This window comes from Rhinoderma darwinii, chromosome 5, assembly GCF_050947455.1.
Source record: "Rhinoderma darwinii isolate aRhiDar2 chromosome 5, aRhiDar2.hap1, whole genome shotgun sequence".
Taxonomy (NCBI): Eukaryota; Metazoa; Chordata; class Amphibia; order Anura; family Rhinodermatidae; genus Rhinoderma; species Rhinoderma darwinii.
Genome location: NC_134691.1, coordinates 199727320 through 199754474, shown reverse-complemented (window position 1 = coordinate 199754474; position 27155 = coordinate 199727320). Strand labels below are relative to the sequence as shown.

Genomic DNA, 27155 nt, shown 5'->3' with positions numbered 1-27155 from the left:
GTTTTTAGACTTTGCAAAGGCATTTGACACTGTCCCCGATAGACGTCTAATGGGTAAATTAAGGACTATAGGTTTAGAAAGTATAGTTTGTAATTGGATTGAGAATTGGCTCAAGGACCGTATCCAGAGAGTTGTGGTCAATGATTCCTACTCTGAATGGTCCCCAGTTATAAGTGGTGTACCCCAGGGTTCAGTGCTGGGCCCACTATTATTCAACTTATTTATTAATGATATAGAGGATGGGATTAATAGCACTATTTCTATTTTTGCAGATGACACCAAGCTATGCAATATAGTTCAGACTATGGAAGATGTTTGTGAATTGCAGGCAGATTTAAACAAACTAAGTGTTTGGGCGTCCACTTGGCAAATGAAGTTTAATGTAGATAAATGTAAAGTTATGCACCTGGGTACGAACAACCTGCATGCATCATATGTCCTAGGGGGAGCTACACTGGCGGATTCACTTGTTGAGAAGGATCTGGGTGTACTTGTAAATCATAAACTAAATAACAGCATTCAGTGTCAATCAGCTGCTTCAAAGGCCAGCAAAATATTGTCGTGTATCAAAAGAGGCATGGACTCGCGAGACAGGGATGTAATATTACCACTTTACAAAGCATTAGTGAGGCCTCATCTAGAATATGCAGTCCAGTTCTGGGCTCCAGTTCATAGAAAGGATGCCCTGGAGTTGAAAAAAATACAAAGAAAAGCAACGAAGCTAATAAGGGGCATGGAGAATCTAAGTTATGAGGAAAGATTAAAATAACTAAACCTATTTAGCCTTGAGAAAGACGACTAAGGGGGGACATGATTAACTTATATAAATATATGAATGGCACATACAAAAAATATGGTGAAATCCTGTTCCATGTAAAACCCCCTCAAAAAACAAGGGGGCACTCCCTCCGTCTGGAAAAAGAAAGGTTCAACCTGCAGAGGCGACAAGCCTTCTTTACTGTGAGAACGGTGAATTTATGGAATAGCCTACCGCAGGAGCTGGTCACAGCAGGGACAGTAGATGGCTTTAAAAAAGGGTTAGATAATTTCCTAGAACAAAAAAATATTAGCTCCTATGTGTAGAAATTTTTTACTTCCCCTTTCCCATCCCACTTCCCCTTTCCCATCCCTTGGTTGAACTTGATGGACATGTGTCTTTTTTCAACCGTACAAACTATGTAACTATTGTGAGGGTTTAGCATCAGGAGAGGTTGGTACAGCGGTTTCTTTGTAGCCAGAGACAGGGACACCGTGCATTAAAAGTCATAACAGGGCTTTTGCCTGTGTTTTTATTCTTGTCAAAGAAACAGCCTCTTGTACAACAAGGCAAAATACAAAATAAATCCTGCTCGTCTGAGCACTAACTAAACAAGATATTATCTAACTATACCGAGTGCCTTCCTACCAGGCACTGGACACAGAGTAACACAGGTCTTTACTCACATAGAATACAGGCTACTCCAGACTTAGTAGTCTCCAGTCTGAGTCAGGGGTGAGACTCACACACACTGTGTCTGCACCTTTTTATACACAGGCTACAGGTGCAGCTAATTGAGCAGCAGCCTTGTCCTACAAACAGAGATGGACTAGGGATTGGGGAACCCGCCCTGCTCTTCTCCAATGCAACTCCAGGCCCTTTTTCCGTCTTTTCCTTAAGCCGAGATTGGAAAGCTAGAGCTTTCTGTTGCAAGAACTACTCATTCCCTGGAGCCTAGGATACATATGACAGGATTCTAGGGGAAATGTACCTTCCCTCAATGACTTTACCTGTCACTGTCTCACACTATGTAACTATGTATGAATAGTTCAATGTCCGACCATAATTTCCGTCCGTGATACACATCTTTCTCTAGCTTCTCCAATAGTGGTTTGAAGTTTAGGTCGTAAAGTTTTGAAAAAGTTGGATTTATCTGTGTTCCTAGGTATTTGATACTGGCAGAGTTGTTTTTAAAGGGGGATAGTTTTAATAAATATCTCCAAGTCTTTGTGTTGATATTTATGTTAAGGAGTTCTGATTTTGAAATTGGATATTGAACTAAAGATTTGGAGTTCATTAATCAGATTCCTGAGCGTTTTTTGAGGATTGGACAAAATAATAAGCATGTCGTCTGCAAATGTGGCTGTTTTATGTTCGATTTCATTGCATGACATGCCGTTAATATTTGGGTTTTCTCAATTTTTTTGGGCAAGAACTTCAATTGTTAGGACAGAGAGTAGCGGGGATAGAGGGCAGCTTTGTCTTGTGCCATTTCTAATTTCAAACGATGGGGATAACTCGCCATTGATCTTGATTTTGGCAGAAGGATTTTTATATAGAGCCATTATTTTGTCTAGTATGAAGTCTGGGAAGCCAAATTTTATAAGAGTTAATTTTAGAAATTGCCAATCAACCCTATCAAATGCGTCAGTCGTAAGAAGGGCTAATGGGATATTACGTCTTTGGGCATATTGAATAATATTGAGTATTCTCACTGTATTATCTTTTGTTTCTCTATTAGGGATAAAACCTGCTTGTTCAGGGTTTATAAGTGACGGTAGTAATGGCTGTATTCTATTTGCGAGTACTTTAGCATATATTTTGACATCATTATTTATTAGTGATATTGGCCTATAATTGTTACAAACAGTAGGATCTTTACCCTCCTTAGGGTCCAGGGTTAAATGGGACGTCATTGATTCTTTTCGAAATGGGTTAGACGAGTTGGTGTTATTCAGGTAATGGGTAAGGTACGGGGTCAGAATGTCTTTAAATTCTTTATAGTAAGTGGATAAAAATCCATCTGGGCCTTTTGGGCTCTTCATAATTATTTCTTCAATTTCCTGGGGTGAAAAGGGAGCATTAAGTATAGTTTTTTGAGGGTCAGAAATCTTAGGTAGAACAACAGCATCCAATACTTTATTTTATTTTTTGTGTGTCTTATCTTGATAAGATTGTTTATTAGTCTCTAGGTTGTAAAGTTCTTCATAATAATTGTTAAAAACTTTAGCTATGTCCTTTATCCTTCATTTTTGGGATGTAGGTTGTTATGTTATGTTTTTTTACCAGGGCGGCAAGTTTCTTGCCGCATTTGTTAGAATGTGTATATGATGTCAACTTAGCATAATATAGAAACTTTTCCGTGTGGAGATTCAATAAATCCTTAAGTTCTGACCTCAATCTAAATAAGTCTTTTTCAGTCTTAAGACAGAGAGTATTTTTTATGTATCTGCTCTAGTTTTTGGATCTGAACTAACATATCGTTCTTTCCTTTACTTTTTTCCCTTTTTTTTTCTGGAACCTAGTTCAATCAGACATCCCCTGATGACTGCTTTGTGGGTTTCCCATATGTTAGCATTACAGAGGCCATCGGGGCAATTCTCGTTGAAAAAATGTTTTAAACAATCCGAAATATATGTTTTGTCGTCTTTATGTTTCAAAAGACTTTCGTTAAATTTCCAATTAAATGTACCTCTCTCATTAGGGTTCAATTCCAATGAGAGGAAATGGGGAGCATGATCTGAGTGGGTTCTCAGACCGTAGCTCACTTTTTTTTATCAACCCAAGTATGGTAAGTGGTACCAGTATGTAGTCGATTCTGGAGTATTTTTTATGAACTGGTGAGAAAAAGGAGTACTCCTTAGTTGACGGATATTTTATTCTCCATGCGTCTATTAGTTGTAAATCTGCTAGTAATTTTTTGATAAGCTTGAGCTTTTTGTATGTGGTCACCGAGGAGTTGTTGGAAGTATCTAATGAAGGTTGTAGTGTTACATTAAAGTCCCCTCCTAATATTAGCAGTCCTTCTTTGAAATGATCTAAGGTCTTAAGTATACAGGGTGGGCCATTTATATGGATACACCTAAATAAAATGGGAATGGTTGGTGATATTAACTTCCTGTTTGTGGCACATTAGTATATGGGAGGGGGGAAACTTTTCAAACTGGGTGTTGACCATGGCGGCCATTTTGAAGTCGGCCATTTTGTATCCAACTTTAGTTTTTTCAATGGGAAGAGGGTCATGTGACACATCAAACATATCGAGAATTTCACAAGAAAAACAATGGTGTGCTTGGTTTTAACGTTACTTTATTCTTTCATGAGTTATTTACAAGCTTCTCTTGTTTACAGCCATTGACATGTCGCAGAGGTTAACACATGAGGAGCGAATAGAAATTGTGTTGATGTCTGGTGAACGCAGTACCGGGGTCATTGAAGCAGATTTCAATGCAAGACACCCTACGAGACCACCCATCTCCCATGCTACAGTTTGCAAACTGCTTGACAAGTTTCGTGAAACTGGTTCAGTGTTGGATTTGCCCAAATGTGGACGCATGAAAACTGTCACTAATGAAGAAACATCAGTCGATGTCCTAGCTTCATTCAGCAAGAGCCCACAGCGTAGCACTCGCCGCATGTCACTGGAGAGTGGCATCAGTCGAACATCCATTCGGCGGATATTAGCTACTCACAAATGGCACCCTTTCAAACTCCAGCTGCTGCAGCATCTCAACGAGGATGACCCAGATCGGCGCACTGAATTTGCAGAATGGGCAAAACAAAAATTGGAACAGGACCCTTCAGTTTACACAGAACATTTTGTTCAGTGATGAGGCAAACTTTTATGTGAATGGTGAAGTTAACAAACAAAACCACCGCTATTGGTCTGACACTAACCCACATTGGATAGATCCCTCCAAGACTGTTGGAACACAAAAATTTATGGTATGGTGTGGTATATGGGGTACAAAGATAGTGGGGCCATTCTTCATCAATGGAAACCTCAAGGCCACGGGATATCTGAAATTGCTACATGATGATGTGTTTCCCTCTTTATGCACTGAAGCTGGCACGTTCCCTGAGTTTTTCCATCAAGATGGTGCACCACCACAATATGGGTGTCAGGTCCGAGCATTCCTAGATGAATAGTTTCCTGGAAAGTGGATTGGTCGTCGTGGGCCAGTTGAATGGCCCCCTAGGTCTCCCGATCTGACCCCCTTAGACTTTTATCTTTGGGGTCATCTGAAGGCAATTGTCTATGCTGTGAAGATACGAGATGTGCAGCAACTGAAACTACGGATACTGGAAGCCTGTGCTAGCATTTCTTCTGCGGTGTTGCTATCAGTGTGTGAAGAGTGGGAGAAGAGGGTTGCATTGACAATCCAACACAATGGGCAGCACTTTGAACACATTTTATAAGTGGTCAGAAACTCATGAAAGAATAAAGTAACGTTAAAACCAAGCACACCATTGTTTTTCTTGTGAAATTCTCGATAAGTTTGATGTGTCACATGACCCTCTTCCCAAAAAACGAAAGTTGGATACAAAATGGCCGACTTCAAAATGGCCGCCATGGTCAACACACAGCTTGAAAAGTTTCCCCCCTCCCATATACTAATGTGCCACAAACAGGAAGTTAATATCACCAACCATTCCCATTTTATTTAGGTGTATCAATATAAATGGCCCATCCTGTAGATTTAATGAATTTGACTTGACCTACATTTGGGGAGTAGATATTTGCGAATGTAAACATTTTATCAAAGATAATGCCCATGACAAATACGAATCTTCCATCTGAGTCTGTCTTGGTTTCTTTTAGTTTAAATGGGGTTATTTTTGTTAATAACTATGGAGACTCCTTTATTTCTCTTAAGAGGAGATGATGAGTTATACCATTGAGTGAAAGTTTTGTTTTTTGTGAGGGGGGTGTAGGATTTTTTTAAAATGGGTCTCCTGGAACAATATAACATCTGTTTTCCTTTTTTTCTAGAAATTGGAGCATTTGTAGTCTCTTATGAGGGATATTGATACCTTTTACATTATACGTAGCAATATTTAATTCAACCATAATCTAAATGGAAAGATGGAGAGGCTAAATTTTATATAGTCAGCATGGTAATATGGCGGTACGATGTGTAGGAAAATTTAAGGGGGGTAGAAGAGGGTAATACTAGAGAATAAGGGAAAAAAAAATAACATGTTTCAAAAGTGGAAACAATTATTGTTTTATGCAGCTGCTATGAAACCGAGGGATCTCCTCTTTCCACACCAGAGTAATTTGCAAAAAAAATTACCATTCTTGGTGGGGGGGAGGGGGTCAGGCCTCGGTTATAGTAATAGAGGCTCGCACTCTTGAGACTCCCCCCAACAAAATCTTAGTAAATAATTTGTAAAAATAACAAACCAATATTAGCTATACTATATATTAGTAACGAAAATATGAATTGGAATTATAATTGTAAAGGATTTGCCAGACACAGCTTCTGTGTCAACGCCCGTGGGCAATCAGTCTGCACCTGCTCCTATGTCTGTGAGACTGACTCCATCTTCCACCACTCAGGATGGCAGGCTTAGAAGTGGGAGAGCCTATCACAGCCTGGCCAGACGGAGCTAGCTCCCGCCCACTGTCTATTTATACCTGCCTTTCCTGTTCCTCCTTTGCCTGTGATTGTTCTATGCTTGTTTCCTGGCTTGCTGCTGCTGCTTGTACTACTCATCCCTTGCTTGTTATTGACCTTGGCTTTCTGACCACTCTCCTGCTCAGCGTTTTGTACCTCGTTCTCTCCTGGTTTGACTCGGCTCGTTCACTACTCTTGTTGCTCACGGTGTCTCCGTGGGCAGCTGCCCCGTTTCCCTAGCTTCTGTGTACCCTTGTCTGTTTGTCTGTCTTGCACTTACTGAGCGTAGGGACCGTCGCCCAGTTGTACCCCGTCGCTTAGGACGGGTCGTTGCAAGTAGGCAGGGACTGAGTGGCGGGTAGATTAGGGCTCACCTGTCTGTCTCCCTACCCTGTCATTACAATAATAACCAGAGAACAACAAGATATTATAAATTCGAAGTCAGCGTACAATAGAAAAAAGGATACATCATAGTCTCTTGAGTGGGTCATAGACCACAATGGTTCAGAACAAAAACTTTTCCACTACCTGAAGAAGTGTTATATCTTGATTTGTAGGTTCAATAGATAAGTAAAGATTTCCAGTCGATTCTGTTTTAATCTCGTTCCTCTCTATCGACCTCAGATTTTTTCATTCTTTTGGCTTTCAGTGGTGTAATTTTCTCTCATTCACCTGAGGTAGGAAGAGATGGTAAATTCAGTTTTTCTTCTGATGTAATCCAGTCTGAGATCTGTATATGATTTTAAGTCCAATTTGTTTAGCACATAAAGAAGGTTGTCTGGGGTTTTGATTGTTAGCGTTTTGTTTGCCAAAGAGATCATCAATCCAAATGGAAACATCCATCTATATATAATGTTTCTTTCCCCGAGAGCTCTGGTTAGAGGTTCAGTTGTCTCCTAAGGTCCAAAGTAAGTTTTGAAAGGTCTTAATAGAGTTGAATTTCACTTTCCTCGTACTCGATCCTTTTTGCAATTCTGGATTTTGACAGGATCTCTTCTTTATCCCTAAAACTTTGGAGGTAACACAAAATATCTCTGGGTTTGTCTTAGCCTATCGATTTTGGTCTGAAGGCTCTGTGAGCTCTTTCTAGACCTATATCAGGGTTTTCTTCTTTGCCCAAAAGTTAATTGAAGATCCGGTTCAGTACCATAGGTATATCTTTGTCTGGTACCAGTTCAGGGATACCTTATTCGTAGGTTATTTCTCCTTGATCTGTTTTCTAGATCGTCTATGTGGAGTTTTTGTAGATAATTTTATTTTTATTTATCAAGAAGAATTTATTTATCCTCCAGAGTGTGTACCGTTGTGAAGACTTGTCTAACATCACCTCTTAGTTCGGATATGTCATCTTTCACTGTTTGAGTGAATTCTGTAAATAGGTTTTTGATACATTCAGTGGTTGGCAAAGTTTTTATGTATTCTTTAAGATCCATCGTGTCTTGTGATTTTTCCGCTTCTTCTTCACTTTCTGACCAATTAGATGCCATTAAATGTTTGTTTTCTAGTCTGTCTTTGGTCTGTTGCCTTGATTATTGCCAAAAGTCAGTTTTTTTGTTGGTTTTGTCGTTTTCAGATTCTTTTTTTGGGGTTTTACTATTTCTTTCCTCGTTCGAGTTTCTAGATGTTTTCCCTATGGTTGTTTGGTAGAATGTAATTTTGCTGGGGAGAATAAAGAAGTTTGTTTTTTTTACATTACATTTTGGTCGTTCATTGGTAAGTTGAGCTTAAGTTTAATTTACTTGTGCGTAATACTTCGTACCTTGTGTTGAGGATGTTTTCCTTGTACGGTACTGGGATTTTTTTAGATAGTTCCGTAGTATTGATAAATGATAGGATGGCTAAATGATATTTCTCATGCAGCAATGCTTGTCCCTTATGTTGAGGATGTTTTCCTTGCATAGTACTCTGGCTGTTTAGATAGTTCAGTAGTTTTGATAAATGATAGGATGACTAGATGATATTTCTCATTCAGTAATGATTTGTCCCTTATGTAGGGTATATTTTCCTTGTACAGTACTGGGACTTTTTAGATAGTTCAGTAGTATTGATAAATTATAGGATGGCTAGATGATATTTCTCATACAGTAATGCTTGGTCCCTTATGTTGAGAATGTTTTCCTTGTACAGTACTGGGACTGTTTAGATAGTTCAGTAGTTTTGATAAATGATAAGAAGGCTAGATGATATATCACATGCAGTAATGCTTTGTCCCTTATGAAGGGGATATTTTCCTTGTATAGTACTGGGACTATTTAGATAATTCAGTAGTGTTGATAGATTATAAGTTGGCTAGGTGATGTTCCTTACTTCGTAAGGCTTTGTCCCCTTTCTTTTTTTTTTTTTTTTAAAGCATACACAGGGTGAGAGATTGTTGATGTCAGAGAAACAGTACAAGTTCTTTAGAGATGTCTCTTGTTTTCAAATGTTTTTCTGTTTACCTTACCACAGGCTAGAAGACAGGGGGATTTGACTTGGCAGTTTGTCCTCTGTTATATCAGGAGGTTATCCCTTTGATCTGCCGGTATTATAGCTGTGACCCAGCGATTGGCGGCTGGCTGCAGTTCTAGACCGCGGCCTCAGTGGTGTCGCTATGCTGTGTTAGTGATGGTCGCTTCAGTTGCCCAGGGAGTTAATATCTATCTCTCCCCTTGCTCTTCTGTGTGGAGGTTGTAATCGCGACTGGGACCGGCCGGAAATTTAGACCGCGGCTTCAGTGGCGGTAAAAGTCACTTTAGTGACTTCAAACTCACCGGCGCTGGATCCCACAGGTCGGCGGTTCCGTCTGGTGGGTTATGCGGTGCAGGTACGACCACTCAGCCAGAGTTTGTGTTTTAATCCTTACCGGGTCTTTGGAGCCTCATGAAAGCGTGTCCTCTCTATCTCAGCGTCCCCCCCCCCAAATACTTTTTAAAACCACTGTGAAATTAGAAAAATCAATTGACGACCACTCTTCTAAATTTGATTTCTTGATCTTAAATGCACTGAAAATTAAAGCAAATAACTAGTTATTCAACTATCATGTTTTGATAACCAGTCTTCATTAGTATTAAAATATAATACATACATTTTTAAATATATATTTCCATGTCCATTGTTGTGTTTAAAATTCACCAAATAGTCAATATGCTACATATATTCATAAGAAAATGTTGGTTTTTATTTCTTACATTATATTTGACATTGTTTTTGTTTATATTTTTAGATCAGTGGTAAATATTAACATAACCCAAATCAACTATTTTTGATTGTACAGACCAATAATTAAACACTTTAAAGCAATATATTTTTTTACCCTGAAATTAAACAGTATGAATTTGGCTATAGATAAGATATGTAAGTGGTATAAGTTGCTGTATACTTGGCAGTACATTAGTCTTCGTAAATGTGCCCTAATATGATCACTTCATATTATTATTCCAGATAGATATTGTGTAACAAATCCTTAGTCCTTGGTTTGTGCAAAGATGTAAAGACAAGGAATTTCCGAAAAATGTGTCGATGATGCATGAATGATTTGTGTGTGATGACAAGTCAATGAAAATTTATATTTTATAAACCTTTGTGTTCCTTTAGACCAAATGTCAACAGTATTGGCCTGACCCTCCTGATGTAATGGAATATGGGAATTTCCGAGTGATGTGTAACTCGGAAGACTGTACGATTGCTTATGTATTCAGAGAAATGATAGTAACAAACACAGAGGTAAAAACCGGTGCATGTTTTGATAAATGTCTAGATAATTGCTTCTTAAGCCTGGGGCTTGTGGCTGGTCATTAATAGTATAAACTCTTCTCGCTCATTTAAGGACATGTATAGATGTGCGCGCTCATTGGCCACATTATTAGGCACATCTTTCTAAGAATATTATCTATAAAATTATACTGTATAAGAGGTGTGGCAAAGAAATACAAAAATGTTTTTAAAAATTACTCGTATTCATAGGATTCTTATATGATAAATAAGAAAGCACTTGAAGTAAATATAATATAGTGTACTTTTCGCATGTTAAATGGACCCATGAACATGAGTGGTGCTGTTCCTAAAAATAAAGCAGACTTTTTTTTTTTTTTTTAAATCTCATACAATCCATTTAAATGATTTAACCCTTGTAACATCTGAGGTGTATGTGCTAATACTTAGCAGCTGAATGTGTAATTTTGCAAGAAGTGCTCAAACATGTTCATACAACTGTATTGTGCCACAAGGAATTATTATTTATTATCAACAAGTAGCAGAGCTTCAGAATATATACAGTACATGGTTTAGTTTGTCATTCAGTCCTTTCTTAATGTCACACCAATATACATGTGTCTGACAGAAAACTTGTCAGCCAAAGTGATCCAACTATTATTTAAAGACAGGAGAAGAGCTTCCAGTTTCTCACCTGCAGTACGTTGCTTGGCCTGATCATGGAGTACCAGATGAATCATCTGATTTCCTGGAATTTGTAACCTGTGTGAGACAAAAGAGAGTGGAAAAGCAACCCATCCTTGTACATTGCAGGTAATTTTATTAGTTCTGTTACTCATCTTGGAATTTCAAAAATCAGTTTCTGTGTGCATTTATAATCCAATTCTTTTAGCAGGGGTTGATGGTTTATTTCACCAGTTATATAGTAAGGCCCCATGCACACGAACGTGCTTTTGCAGCTGCAATTCCCCCGAAAATCCACAGGAGAATTGCAGCCCCATTCATTCCTATGGGGCCATGCACATGACCGTGGTTTCCACGGTCCTTGCATGGCCCAGGAGCCTGGACCGCAGAAAGAACGGGCATGTTTTATTACGGCCATCTTCTGTGGTCCAGGCTCATAGCAAATAATAGCCGCGGCTATGTGCACGGGCCACGATTTTTGGGCGTCTTGCGGGTGACACTTCGCTGCTGGCCGACCCAAAAATCATGGTCGTGCTCATGGCTACAGTCGTGTGCATGAGGCCTTATATAGTTACATACTTAGTACGGTTGAAAAAAGACACGTCCATCAAGTTCAACCAAGGGATGGGAAAAGGGAAGGGAAAAATGTCTACACATAGGAGCTAATATTTTTTAGTTCTAGGAAATTATCTAAGCCTTTTTTAAAGCCATCTACTGTAGCTACTGTGACCAGCTCCTGCGGTAGACTATTCCATAGATTCACAGTTCTCACAGTAAAGAAGGCTTGTCGTCTCTGCAGGCTGAACCTTTTTTTCTCCAGACGGAGGGAGTGCCCCCTTGTTTTTTGAGGGGGTATTACATGGAACAGGATTTTACCATGTTTTTTGTATGTGCCATTAATATATTTATATAAGTTAATCATGTCCCCCCCTTAGTCGTCTCTTTTCAAGGCTAAATAGGTTTAATTCTTTTAATCTTTCCTCATAACTTAGATTCTCCATTCCCCTTATTAGCTTCATGGTCTTCTTTGTATTTTTTCTAACACCAGGGCATCCTTTCTATGAACTGGAGCCCAGAACTGAACTGCATATTCTAGATGAGGCCTCAATAATGCCTTGTAAAGTGGTAATATTATATCCCTGTCCCGCGAGTACATGCTTCTTTTAATACACGACAATATCTTGCTGGCATTTGTAGCAGCTGATTGACATTGCATTCTGTTATTTCGTTTATGATTTACAAGTACACCCAGATCCTTCTCAACAAGTGACTCCCCCAGTGTAGCTCCCCCTAGGACATATGATGCATGCAGATTGTTGGTACCCAGATGCATAACTTTACACTTATCTACATTAAACCTCATTTGCCAAACGGATACCCAAACACTAAGTGTATTCAAATCAGCTTGCAATTTACGAACATCTTCTATAGACTGAACAATACTACATAGCTTGGTGTCATCTGCAAAAATAGAAATCGTGCTATTAATCCCATCCTCTATATCATTAATAAATAAGTTGAATTAATAAATAAGTTATTTCATGTTGTTTTGTCAATCCGTATGCATATTTACAATGGTTTTCCAAATTGTGGTTTAGTTCCATTCCACTGTCAGACATGTAGTTACATAGTTGATAAGGTTGAAAATAGACACAGGTCCATCAAGTCCAACCTATAATCCTAACGTGTTGATGTTACCTGATATCTTGGAGAGCTTCGGTTATGAGGAATGTCTAAGTGTTTGAATTATATAGTCGGGAGTAAAGACCATTACATTCGAAGTGGTGAAAATGTAATGATGCATAGACCCTCCTCTAATTCATTCTGTTTCTGACACAGCCTGGATCCACACAAATTGAGACTTTTTGTGGATTAGTGCCAATTACCTCCCCTTTATTTAAGGAGGTTACTGACACTTCCCCTGTGCCTGAGCAATCTTTTTTCTAAATGTCCTAGAGCCAAGGTATGGTTTTTTTAATCTTTCCAGTTGTTACCGGATTTGTTATGATGTATTGTGTTTTTTTGTTATTCATTATTCTTGCATGGGAAACTATTTTGTCTGCATTGACCTTATTGGTACACCAAAACTTAGACATTGCCTCACAATTTTGTACCGCCACAAGGTTTAGGCTGTGTTCATATCTGCGCTGTGGCTCTCATACATAATTGCATGTTTAAGTCCCCTAGTGGGACTAAAAAAAGTTAAATAAAATATTCGCAAATAAAAAAACAAATCAAAAGTCCCTCCCAAAAAATCCACTTACAAAATGCTCTGTTATTGAAAAATTTTTTAATATTTACTCTTTACCTACATTTGATATAGTCGGTAGGGAAAGGGGATATGTAGCAGGCTGAGCCCGCTCTATATGTAACAGGTGTCAGCTGTATATTACAGCTGACACCTTGAACTAACGTCCATGATCAGAGTTAACTCTGATCCCAGAAGTTCAACAACTTAGATAACGCAGTCAATAGCAACCGTGGCATCCAAGCTCTTAGAAAGAGGGAGGAGCCCCCTCTGTCACTTCACCTGCCCCTCCGCAATACGATTGCGAGATGCCGATGTTTATCATAGCAGCCTGTGGACCCTATGAAAGCCTAATGAAAGCCTAATGAAAACCAGGTCTGCCATCTTGGTGCTAAGGCATTAAGCCATTAAAGAGAACCTTTCACCTCCCCATACATGTGCAGCATGTAATGGGGAGGGCTGCACAAACCCTGGGGCGCTTTACATTTTTTTTTCTATCTCCGTTATTTAGATATCGGTGCCGTTATATTTGGGGCCCAATATTTAAATAACCCCCTGAACAGTCAACAGGGCGTGTACTGGCAAGGGGGCGTGTTACTATGGCTGTGACACTGTCCAATCAGATATGGACAGTGCCACAGCAAGAGCGAGGATAGAGAGAGTGTGTGATTGCAGTCTTTTCACCCGAACTGGCAAGGGGGCGTGTCACTGCTACGGACAGTGTAAGAGCTGGTGAGAGGAGAGCGCGCATGCACGCTCTCATCTCTTCAGCTCTTGTGAGAGATCAGTCTTGTACTTTGTCTGCCGAAATGGCAAGGGGGCGTGTCACTGCTACGGACAGTGTAAGAACTGGGAAGCACTTACACTGTCCGTAGCAGAGACACGCTCCCTTGCCAGTTCGGCAGACAATACAAGACTGATCTCTCGCAAGAGCTGAAGAGATGAGAGCGCGCTCTCCTCTCCACAGCTCTTACACTGTCCGTAGCAGTGACACGCCCCCTTGCCAGTTCGACAGAAGACATCTTGAAAGCTTGAGAGTGAGAGCGTGTGCGCGCGTGTGCACACTCTCTCCTCGCTCTTGCTGTAACACTGTCCATATCTGATTGGACAGTGTCACAGCCATAGTAACACGCCCCCTTGCCAGTAGATGCCCCGTTGACTGTTCAGGGGGTTATTTAAATATCGGGCGCCAAATATAACGGCACCGATATCTAAATAACAGAGGGAGGTAGAAAAAAAATGTAAAGTGCCCCAGGGTTTGTTCAGCCCTCCCCATTACATGCTGCACTCAGCTGCACATGTATGGGGAGGTGAAAGGTTCTCTTTAAGTAAAATCACATTGTAACACATGTAAGTTTGGCAGTGTATTGTGCAAGAGATATCATGTTTAAGTCCTCTGGGTACTAATAAAAAAATAGTTAAATAGAAATTTATCAGAAAAAAAACCAATATTAAAAGTAGAAAAAAAAAACCTTTTCCTATTTTTCCTTTAACCCCTTGCAGTCAGTCATTTTTAAAATAAAAAAATTGTTTTTCACTCACTGCCTTCAAAAGAGCCATCGTTTTTTTATTTTTCGGTCAATGGAGTGCTTATTTTTTGCAGCAGGAGTTGCGGTTTCTATTGGCACTATTTAAAGTACCATAAAATATGCTAGGAAAAATTCTTTGTGGGGTGGAATTGGAAAAAACTGAGATTCCTCCATTTCTTTTTGGGTTTTCGTTTTATGTCTTTCATTTTGTGTCAAAAACGAGAAACTTTACTTTATTCTGCTGGTCAATACGATTACGGCGATTCCAAATTTATATAGTTTATTTAATGTTTTACTACTTTTACAAAGAAAAATTGAATTGTTAAAAAAAAATTGTTTTGTGTCGCCACATTCTGAAAGCCATAACATTTTACATTTTAGTCGATCGGTGTGAGGGCTTATTTTTTGCAAGACAAGCCGTAGTTTTTATTGGTACCAATTTTTGGTACATACGACTTTTCTTGATCACGTTCTATAAAAAAAAAGAATTAATGCTAAGGTAGCAAAAAAAGCAGAAATTTTGGCTTTTGAAATTTTTTTTATGCCGTTCACTGTGCGAGTTGAATAATATTGTATTGTAATAGTTAGGACTTTCACGGATGCGGCGATACCAATTTTGTTTATTCGTTTAATTTTTTTTGAAACTTTTAATATGTTTTGATATTTTTGTACACTACTTAAAATCTTATCTAACTTTTTTAAAACTTTTTATTTGTCCACCTAGGGGATTTGAACCAGCAATCGTCAGATCGCTGGTTCAATACACTGAAATACTAATGTATCACAGTGTAATTTTTACAGGTTCCTGTTAAGCCCTACTAGAGGCGACGCTTAACAGGAGAAGAAAGAAGACAGACCTGGAGGCCTTTGTTAGGCCCCCGACTGCCTTGACAGCCATCCACACTCCGTGCGGGAGGAGGGTAATGGGCTGTCGGAGATGGCCACCCCCTCTTTCTATCGGCTTACAAACATAAATGGTATCGCCACGTCTGTAAAAGTTTGAACTATTACAATATAACATTATTTTTCCTGCAGGGTGAACGCTGTAAAAAAGAAAAAAAAAGACTTTTGTTAATCACCTTACCGCCCTTTAAAAAATGGAATAAAAAATATTTAGAGGACCTGTCACTAGGTCATAGAAAGTGAACCAGCAGTCTCATTTTACTACTGCTGTCTCATGGACTCCAACGGTGCTTTCCTTTTATTTCTACGCCCCCTGTTCCCGACATTTGGCCCTCAGTGGTTTTGGCGCCAAATATGGTAATAAATTGCTTTCTAGCCAAAAAGGTGTCAACGCCAGGGATCCTCCTCCGATGGAGCTAGCTCACAGCCTTTGACACTGTCCTTTCAGCATGAGGCTGCTTCACACACAGTGCTAGCTCAGCGTGAAGCTCACTGTGAGAGACTGAGGCTGGAGGGAAGGGAGATCACTTCAAATAGCCATATCTCCCGCTCTGGACTACCTACAACAGTAGTTCTGGTGGCATATGAAAGAGGAGATTATCTTTCATATGCCACCAGGATCGCAGTTCTAGCTGTGACACAACCGGAGATATCACCAGTTAAAGGCACAGTCGGGAATAAGAACACCGTACCCAGCGAATATCAATCAAATCTAAGTAATGTGTGATATTAGCTAGGTCCTGTGTGTCAGAGACACGCCAGACCTGCTCTCAGCAGGGCCATCAGTTTTGCTAAACTGGCGGATTCGGCTGAGTGAGAACGATACAGATTTTATGTATACAAAATACATAGAAGCTGTATTGTTAAAAGTAAAAACATTTTTTTAATAAAAGTAAATTTAAAAGTTGCTTACAAAAAATAACACATTGATTTAATTAAAAAAGTAAAATTACTTCCAAAGGTGTACAAAGCCTTTAACGTATGTAATAGAAGAGGCATTTATATAAATAAATTATTGCATAACATTTTTTATTCTAGTTTAATATTTTATACAGCTGTCATATAACAATCAATTTATTCCATAATAGTTTGTAACATAATATTTACTTTTGTTGGCAGCGCTGGGATCGGTCGTACTGGCGTTCTGATTACCATGGAAACAGCAATGTGTCTGATTGAACAAAACCAGCCTGTCTATCCTTTGGACATTGTGAGGCAAATGCGAGACCAGCGGCCTATGATGATTCAAACATCAGTAAGCAAAATTAACATGTACTTGCGTGCATATGAATAAGTGTATAATTAGTTAATATTATATTATAGTAAAGGGTGCAGAAGTAGCAGTCTCACCCAGGCCCTGGTGCCTAAGTGGGCCCAATGGCCCATCTGCTACATAGGAAGACCGCCAGTATTATGAATCGCAAATGGCAGGTGGGGTGCCCTGTTGCTGATTTTGCATTGGGGCCCAGGAGCTTCAGGTTACATATCAGATTATGACATTATAAGCGCCTTGAACAGGGACCATATAAACTTATCTATAGATACATAATATAAACCACTTTATGTCGCTATACATAGGTCTGTGTGGTCCCAATGCTGCAGCCAGTCTACAGCCGATATATTATACATGCCTTTTAAGGAATGGAAAAAGGGACAATCTATGCGATTTTTTTTTTTCTATTAAGTTTCCTAACTACACCCCCAAAGAATCCCTGAAGGTCTGCAGCTGTCAGGGCAGCGTTCGGGCTCATTCAGACGAACGTGAATAACGTCCGTGTGCTGCCCAGGAAAATCACGCGCAGCACACGGACCCATTGATTTCAATGGGGCCGTTCACACATGCAGGAGTTTTTCATGTGCGGTGCGTGATTTACGCATCAATTCAATTGAAAATAATAAAAATTAAAAAAAGATGTGTTTTGCAAGTGCGTGAATAATGCATGCCACTTGCAAAGCACAGATGCAATAACGCAACACATACGGACCAGATTCACGCGCGTTTTTCACGCGCGTGACTCTGATACGCTCATGTGAATGTAGCCTTATAGTTTTAAAAAAATAATTAATGGAGGAACTCGGGTACCTGAGCTGAGCAAGTCAGATTATTATTTGTGAATTTAAGCAAATATAACTAGCAGTAGTGGAACTGCACGTCCCAAGCATGCCTAGTTCCACACTGTACACAATAACTTCCCTGAACAGGTTCATTAATAGGGATGGGGATGCAGCTGTGGAAGGACCAGCTGGCCATAGATTAGGTGGGACCCCATGCAAACTGTTATTTTTGCGTCCCCCCTTAAAAAAGAAATATATATGGATTATAAAAAATAGCTCGCAAGCAGCATGTTATGCTACTCCTGTTAAGTATACAGTACAGATGCAGCAATCTTTAGCTTGACTCTTAACGCGTTAAATACACTGTGGCAACAACCTTTAAAGGGGTTATGTGGGGAACAAAAATTACTAACAGTGTACTCACTGCAGTATGTAAGTACACCCGCTAATATACAGGGTGGGCCATTTATATGGATACACCTAAATAAAATGGGAATGGTTGGTGATATTAACTTCCTGTTTGTGGCACATTAGTATATGGGAGGGGGGAAACTTTTCAAGCTGGGTGTTGACCATGATGGCCATTTTGAAGTCGGCCATTTTGTATCCAACTTTCGTTTTTTCAATGGGAAGAGGGTCATGTGACACATCAAACTTATCGAGAATTTCACAAGAAAAACAATGATGTGCTTGGTTTTAACGTTACTTTATTCTTTCATGAGTTATTTACAAGCTTCTCTTGTTTACAGCCATTGACATGTCGCAGAGGTTAACACGTGAGGAGCGGATAGAAATTGTGTTGATGTCTGGTGAACGCAGTACCGGGGTCATTGAAGCAGATTTCAATGCAAGACACCCTACGAGACCACCCATCTCCCATGCTACAGTTTGCAAACTGCTTGCCAAGTTTCGTGAAACTGGTTCAGTGTTGGATTTGCCCAAATGTGGACGTATGAAAACTGTCACTAATGAAGAAACATCAGTGGCTGTCCTAGCTTCATTCAGCAAGAGCCCACAGCGTAGAACTCGCCGCATGTCACTGGAGAGTGGCATCAGTCGAACATCCCTTCGGCGGATATTAGCTACTCACAAATGGCACCCTTACAAACTCCAGCTGCTGCAGCATCTCAACGAGGATGACCCAGATCGGCGCACTGAATTTGCAGAATGGGCAAAACTAAAATTGGAACAGGACCCTCAGTTTACACAGAACATTTTGTTCAGTGATGAGGCAAACTTTTCTGTGAATGGTGAAGTTAACAAACAAAACCACCGCTATTGGTCTGACACTAACCCACATTGGATAGATCCCTCCAAGACTGTTGGAACACAAAAATTGATGGTATGGTGTGGTATATGGGGTACAAAGATAGTGGGGCCATTCTTCATCAATGGAAACCTCAAGGCCACGGGATATCTGAAATTGCTACATGATGATGTGTTTCCCTCTTTATGCACTGAAGCTGGCACGTTCCCTGAGTTTTTCCAGCAAGATGGTGCACCACCACATTATGGGTGTCCGGTCCGAGCATTCCTAGATGAACAGTTTCCTGGAAAGTGGATTGGTCGTCGTGGGCCAGTTGAATGGCCCCCTAGGTCTCCCGATCTGTCCCCCTTAGACTTTTATCTTTGGGGTCATCTGAAGGCAACTGTCTATGCTGTGAAGATACGAGATGTGCAGCAACTGAAACTACGGATACTGGAAGCCTGTGCTTGCATTTCTTCTGCGGTGTTGCTATCAGTGTGTGAAGAGTGGGAGAAGAGGGTTGCATTGACAATCCAACACAATGGGCAGCACTTTGAACACATTTTATAAGTGGTTAGAAACTCATGAAAGAATAAAGTAACGTTAAAACCAAGCACACCATTGTTTTTCTTGTGAAATTCTCGATAAGTTTGATGTGTCACATGACCCTCTTCCCATTGAAAAAACGAAAGTTGGATACAAAATGGCCGACTTCAAAATGGCCGCCATGGTCAACACCCAGCTTGAAAAGTTTCCCCCCTCCCATATACTAATGTGCCACAAACAGGAAGTTAATATCACCAACCATTCCCATTTTATTTAGGTGTATCCATATAAATGGCCCACCCTGTACATTCCGGTCCCTGATTCTGAGATTTGCACAGTCTACTTTGATGATGATTCGACTCTTCATCATGTACATGCAGTAGCAGTAGTACATCGATTGTTGCCAGATCTGCAAGAATCCCAAAGAAGTTCCCAAACGTGGAGTTGGCAGCAGGAACCTCTGAGGAAAGGGACACAGGAAGAGGGATGAGAAACTGGAGAGAAGTTTGTGGATTCTCTGGAGTGGTTGTTGTATGAGAATTCGGCCCAGGGAAGAAAATTCACCCAGTTGTCACATTGGGCAGACACAAAATGGCGAAGAACGTTCTCTAGGATCTGGTTGACCCTTTCCACTTGGCCATTGGACTGTAGGTGGTAGGTAGAGGAAAGGTCTATCTTGACCTCCAGTAGGCCACACAAAGCTCTCCAAAATCTTGAGGTGAACTTTACACTGCTGAGACAATATGATGGGGCAGGCCTGGCAGACAAAATATATGCTATATAAAGAGACAGGCAAGATGAGGAGCAGAAGGCAGACCAGACAGATGAACAAAGTGTGCCATTTTGGAGAAGCGATCTACGACCACCCATATAGTATTGCATCCGGCTGAAAGAGGCAGATCTGTCCATCGCAATATGTTGCCACAGAGAATCAGGAACTGGGAGTGATAGCAGAAGGCACAAGAAGCGACATAGTCCTGAAAACCATTGACCATGGATTACCGCCAAAATTGAAAAGAAATGAGCTCTCGAGTTTTACACACTCCAGCTTGACCGGACCAGTTTAGAGCTATGTCCCCAGGATAAAACTCTTCTTCTGGCCAAGGGGACAAAGGTCTTACCTAGAGGGATATCCTTCAGCAGGACCGGAGCCACTGGAACTATGCGAGAAGGATCGATAATATGTTGCAAATCTTCAAGTAGATCAGAAACATCAAATGACCGACACAGAGCATCAGCCTTAGGGTATGTTCACATGGCCTAAAATCGGAAGCAGAACGCCTCCAAACATCTGCCCATTGATTGCAATGGGAAAAACGGCACTCTGTTCCGACGGGTCGTTTTTTTTTATTCGGCTCCGTATTTTCAGACGTTTTTGACTCAGCATGTGAACATACCATTAGTATTCTTCTCGACAGGACGGAAGTGCAACAGAAAATCAAATCGGACAAAGAAGAGCCCCCACCTGGCGTGGCGCGGATTCAACTGCTGAGCAGTCTGTAGATCAAAATTTTGTGGTCTGTGAAGATAATTACAGGATGCACGCCCCCTTCTAGCAGATGTCTTCACTCTTCCAATGCCAATTTAATGGCCAGAAGCTCCCAGTCTTCTGTAGAGTTATTCTTCTCAGCAGGAGAAAACAACTTGGAGAAGAAGCCGGTGGTAAGAAACTTACTGGTAAGACCCTTTTGCGTCAGGACGGCACCTGCACCATAAGAAGAAGCATCCACCTCAAGGAAGAATTGCTTGGAGAAGTCTGTATGCCGCAATATAGGGGCGGCAGAGAAAGACTCTTTGAGTTAAAGAAAAGCTGATTTGGCTCCAGGAGTCCAATTCTAGGCATTTACTCCTTTCTTCGTAAGGGCTAATATAGGAGCCAGTAACAAAGAGAAGTGTGCAATAAACTGCCAGGACAAATTTGCAAATCTCAGAAAGCGTTTAATTGCACGGAGACCCTGAGGGCGAGGCCAGTTCAACACAGCAGACACTTTGTCGAGATCTATCTTCAATCCCTGGTCAGGTACTATATAACCTAGAAAGGGAAGGGAGGAATTCTCGAAGAAACATTTGTCCAATTTTGCATTGAGCTTATTGTCCCGCAAACATTGAAAGACCTGACTAAGATGTTTCCGGTGTGTAGTCAAATCGTGTGAGAAAATCAGGATGTCGTCCAGATAGACTACCACATTAACATATAAAAGATCTCGATAGATGTAGTTGACAAACTCTTGAAAAGCATCAGGAGCATTACAGAGACTGAATGGCATGATGAGATACTCATAGTGGCCATCACAAGTATTAAAGGCCGCCTTCCACTGGTCACCTTTACGAATGCGCATCAGATTGTATACTCCGCGCCGATCCAGTTTAGTGAGGATCCTTGCTCCATGGATCCTATCAAAGAGTTCAGTGATCAACAGGTACTTGTTCTTTATAGTGATCTTATTATGACCATGATAGTCTATGCATGGTCTTAGAGATCCATCCTTCTGTTAGACGAAGAAGAAACCAGCTCTGGCCGGTGAAGACTACTTCCTGATGAACCCCCTTTCTAGGTTTTTTCTGATGTATTCATACATGGCAAGTGTCTCTGGAAGGGACAGTGGATAGACTCAACCTCGAGGAGGAGTTGACAATGAGAAGAGGTCAACAGGACAGTCATAGGGATGATGTGGTGGAAATGTCTCTGCCTCTCTTTTACGGAAGACGTCTGCATAGGCCGAGTAGCATGGAGGCAGTACCGACAGGTTCTGTGGCACAGGCGGTGCAGATGCAGGTTTGATGTGTGTCAAGCACTAGGGGGCAGCTTGTTCCCCACTGAAGGACTTGACCGGAGTTCAAATCAAGGACTGGAGCATGAAACTGTAGCCAGGGAAGACCCAGAAGCCATAATAGAAACCGACAGGACATAGAAGGAAATCCGTTCAGAGTGCAGAACTACCACCTGTATAAACAAAGGCTGTGTGATAAACCGGATGGGATCAGGAAGATGCTTGTCATCTACGGATGTCACTCTTAAGGGTCTCTCCAGACAGTCAACCAGCAGGTTAAAATGGGTCACCAGATCTTGACAGCTGAAGTTTCCTGCGGCCCCAGAGTCAAGAAAGGCTTGGATTGTAGCTGATGTATGACCACAAGACAATTTTACAAACAAAGTCAATTTTAGAGAGGGACCATCTCCACTTAGGGTCGTCTCTCGTACCGAACCAAGGTGCTGGAGTTTCCCGACTTCACTGGACAGTTGCGCACAAATTGGCCTTCACCTCGGCAGCACAGGCAGAGATTGCCTTTTCGTCTATGCTGGCATTCTTGAGCTGAGATTTTAAACCTCTCGACTTGCATGGGTTCTTCAGAAATCTGTGTGAGCAGAGGCCCTTTAAGGACGGGGCTAGTTTGTAAACCCTTGTGCACCTCTTCTAGAGCATGCTCCTAGATGCGCTCCCTGAATCGGATGTAAATTCTCGTGGCCAGCGAGATGAGTGCATCCAGTGAAGAAGGCAACTCACGCTTGCCAACTCGTCTTTAATTCAGCCAGAAAACCCCAGCCAGAAGGTTGCAACCAGGGCCTCTTTATTCCAGGAAACTTCCGCCGCCAGAGTCCAGAATTGTGTTGCGTACTGGCCCATGGTAGAACTGCCCTGGCGAGTGTTCAGGTTGGCAGCGGATGCTGACAAGGTTCGAACAGGTTCCTCAAACACAGTCCTGAAGGCCTGTAGAAAGGCTTAAGGTCTCTGGTACCTGAGGCTCCCACATGGGATTTCCCCATGCCAATGTTTGTCCCGATAAGAGAGATAACATAAAGGCAATTTTGTTCTGGTCGGAGGGAAAATGGTGAGCGTGCAGCTGGAAGTGGATCTGGCATAAATTGATGAATCCTCGGCATGCCTTGGGATCCCCATAAGAGCTGGTTGGCAATGGCAGGTGGAGACCTGGAGCAGTAGGCAGAGGTGCTGCTGGAGCTGCAGCCTGTGGGACAGGTGATGGGTTAACCTTCTGCTCAGCAGCCAAGTAATTAATATACTGCAACATCTGGTCCTGGCGACCTATTGAGATTCTGGATGGCGTCGTAGAGAAAACTGTAATGACCAGCAGGTTTGTTGACCCACTGGGCTACTCCACCAGTTTGGCTTAGGGCAAGCTCTAAGGGCGTTGTCTAAACAGCCTCCCCGTTCTTCAGCCTTTAACCACTATACAGTGATCTAGCCTTCGCTGCGGGGAGACTGCCAGTTCGCTACCTCTTCAGGTGGTCCTGGTGGAGTAGCTGCTGGCCAGACATGCAAGACACTCACAGGTAGATGGCACCTTAATGGATGGAGGCTTGACTGCGGATCACGGATGACAGGTGGACAGTAGACAGTCGAACACCAGCAGGTAGCTGGCAGCTGATGTCCGGATGCAGGCTGGTAGCGGATTACTGGATGCAGGCTGGTAGAGGATTACTGGATGCAGGCTGGTAACGGATTACTGGATGCAGGCTGGTAACGGATTACTGGATGCAGGCTGGTAACGGATTACTGGATGCAGGTTGGTGGTGGATAGCAACCGCAGACAGGATTATAGGCTGGTGACGAACAACTGGATGCAGGCTGATAACTGGTAGCATGCGCAGACTGGATCTGGTGCATAGAGGAATTTTCGCAGGATAATACTATGTATTTCCAATATTGCTCAGGCACCTTGGGGATGCCCACTGTAAAAAGTGCCGCACACTTCCCCCTGTAGAAAGTACCACACACTTTCCCCTGCAGAAAGTGACACACACAATGCCCCCTGCAGAAAGTGACGTATACAGTGCCCCCTGCAGAAAGTGATGCACATAGTGCCCCCTGCAGGAACTCTTTCCTATACCCGTTCCTATGCCATCCTCCAGCGCCTATTCTTACCAGGCCTGCTCCAGCGGAACGACACAGGCGGCGCAATGATGTCATTGCGCTGCCTGCATCACAAGAAAAGCACAGAATGGCAGGGAAGCAAACTGACTGGCAGGCAAGCCAGTCCTGACAATTGAGTCCAATTGTATATAAGAGCCTCCCAAGCCAATGGGGACTGCCGGGGGTGTCCCTGAGCCAGTGCTTCAATGATAATTCGGCCCTAGTCCTTTCACTGAAAAATAGTATTGTTTGAAGAATATCAAAATATAATTGCAGTGTAAGGGTATGTTCACACGGCCTATTTTCGGCCGTTTTTCGGGCCGTAAACGCCCGAAAAACGCCTGAGAAATCTGAAGCAGAACGCCTCCAAACATCTGGCCATTGATTTAAATGGGAAAAATGGCGTTTTCTGACGCGGCCGTTTTTCAAAAAAACGGCCGTGAAGAAGTGCAGGTTACTTCTTGGGATGTTTTTGGAGGCGTTTTTCATAGACTCTATACAAAACCGCTCCAAAAATGGCCGTAAAAAACGCAGCGAAAATCGCCAGTGGCTTAAAAAACGTCTGAAAGTCAGGAGCTGTTTTCCCTTGAAAACCGCTTTGTATTTTCAGACGTTTTTGAGTTTGCGTGTGAACATACCCTAAAAGAGAACCCTATATAACTATCTAAATAAGAAACATTCAACTTATTCCATAATATTTCAGTCCAAATATTATTTTAAAATATCATCGCATTTAATATTAATAATACTGCTTGTTATGCTGACGTCTTTTCCTAGAATTTACAGTTTACAAAAAAGAGCTAAAAATATCTATGAAACGTTAGCGATTTTTTGGTATTTTTATGTGTGGGAATTACAAAATTGTATAATTTTCTTGTCTTGTTCCACAGAGTCAGTACAAGTTTGTATGTGAAGCCATTCTCCGTGTTTACAAAGATGGTTTATTGCAGCCGTTGCATCACAGTTGATCTAATTTACCTTCATATCAAAGGGGCTTCCAAAAAGAACAACAGAATGTCTCAAAAAGATGAGCACATCGGTGGCACTTTAAATTTCCGTAAAGCATTTTAAACTATGTATGTTTATATGTATATTGTGTATATCTGTTCAGAAATCTATATAAATAATTTCCATACAGTTCATTTTTCACAAAGTTGTGTAACCACAATCACACTAGCAAATACCTTGTTTTGCCTTAGAATAATTTTCCTACTGTTCTTTGTGAGAATAGACCGTTTCTTTGAAGATTAAAGCAAAATAGAGTAACCTAGTAGTAAAAATAATATATATATATATATATATATATATATATATATATATATATATATATATTAGTTTTAACAGCTTCCTGAGTGCCAAAAATAAGACGTGTCTTTTAGGAAACAAGCACCACTATGTATTTCAGATTTTATAAGCTCTGTAATGTAATAATATTTATTTAGAGTATTTCTATAACACAAACTACCCAACAAATGTAAAGTTTCAAAATGTTAATTTAAAAAAAATTAAATGAATTCTACCTGAATCAATTTACCACACGCCTGTGCGCACATATAAATGCACATTTCTTCATCAATGACCCTTGGGTTCCATAAGCCCTTTCCCTGTGACAATACAGGATTACTGGTTCATATCCTGCAATGCACCATGTTTAGTTTGGAAATTTCACCATCTTTAATTTTTGGTGTACTATATCCCCTAATGCATTTAACTAACAATGCCTCAAAATCCCTATGATGTCACACAAGCCTTGCCATTCCCGACAATTTACAGGCAAGTGCCTTTTCCATGAGCACATATATGGACAAAAAAAAGAGATTTTTTTTTCCAAACACATTAAAAGCACTTCAGGGGAATATTTCTACACATTTAGCATGATAATTCATAACTGTTCTGCCTTAAAATACAAGTGAAGATGAACTGTAAGCAGCACAGGCTTATATTGGCACAATGCTGACTGATCAACATACACTTGGATAAATGTTTAAAGGTTTATCTTTGTCATTTTAGCATAAAGTAAAATTGGAAAATACATACATAATCTGAATTTCTCACTTGAAGTACTAGGAAATGGCAATAACTGTTAGGCTTTGTTCACACCGACATCATGGCTTCCTAGTAGCCATGCCGTATATAACAGATATGAATCCAAACAGATCCTACCGGATAACATAGAATGGATCTGTCATATAAAGACTTCATATTATAAGGAAAATTTTTATAATTATAACTATTATAAGGAAAGCAATGGTTGACCTTGATTAATCATGAGCTCAACCTATGCCTGCTTTATAAACAGAAAATGGATCATTGGATGTATTCTTTGTCCAGACTTGTAGTGAGTTCATGCATATTTGATTATGTTTCTGAAATAACTATATACCAAAAAATGTTTAAAGGCCCAAAATGAGTAGCTCAAGTGAATTAATATAAACCGTATGTAACCAAGTTAAATAAATAAGCGGTGAATACTTTATAGAAATTAAAAAAAAAGGAACCTCTTAAAGAGAACCTTTCACCTGCCCATACATGTGCAGCTGAGTGCAGCATGTAATAGGCAGGGCTGTACAAACCCTGTCTCACTATAAAAAAAAAATCTATCTTTGTCAGTTATTTAGATATCGGTGCCGTTATATTTGGCGCCCAATATTTTAATAACCCCCTGAACTGTCAATGGGGCGTGTAATTGGCAAGGGGGCGTGTAACATCGCTGTGACACTGTCCAATCAGCTACGGACTGTGTCACAGCAAACGCTGGAGAGAGGAAAGCGTGTGCGCACACGCGCAGCTCCGCCTCCACCACGGAACAGAAGCGGAGAAGAAGAATGTGGATTCTTCTTCTTCTGTTCCATGGCGGCCGGATTATCTTCAGCAGCGGCATCGGAGATGTGCGCGCGTACGTGCGCGCGTGTACAGTCTCACTCACTCTTCAGCTCTCGGCAGACAAGGACAAGACTGTGATCTCTCACAGGAGATCACACAGTCTTGTTCAGCTTGTCTTCCAA

The 27155-nt window shown here is 41.0% G+C and overlaps 1 protein-coding gene across 1 annotated transcript in view; it reads left to right on the top strand.

The window, feature by feature from the left end:
* PTPN3 (protein tyrosine phosphatase non-receptor type 3) overlaps window positions 1-26671 on the top strand; it is a 282946-nt gene extending 256275 nt beyond the window's left edge. The window contains exons 24-27 of the mRNA XM_075826850.1: window positions 9952-10080; window positions 10736-10881; window positions 16552-16687; window positions 25041-26671. Coding sequence (XP_075682965.1) covers window positions 9952-10080; window positions 10736-10881; window positions 16552-16687; window positions 25041-25118 — 489 coding nt within the window. The 3' untranslated portion in view covers window positions 25119-26671. The remainder of the gene's footprint in view (window positions 1-9951; window positions 10081-10735; window positions 10882-16551; window positions 16688-25040) is intronic.
* Window positions 26672-27155: the final 484 nt, after the last annotated feature.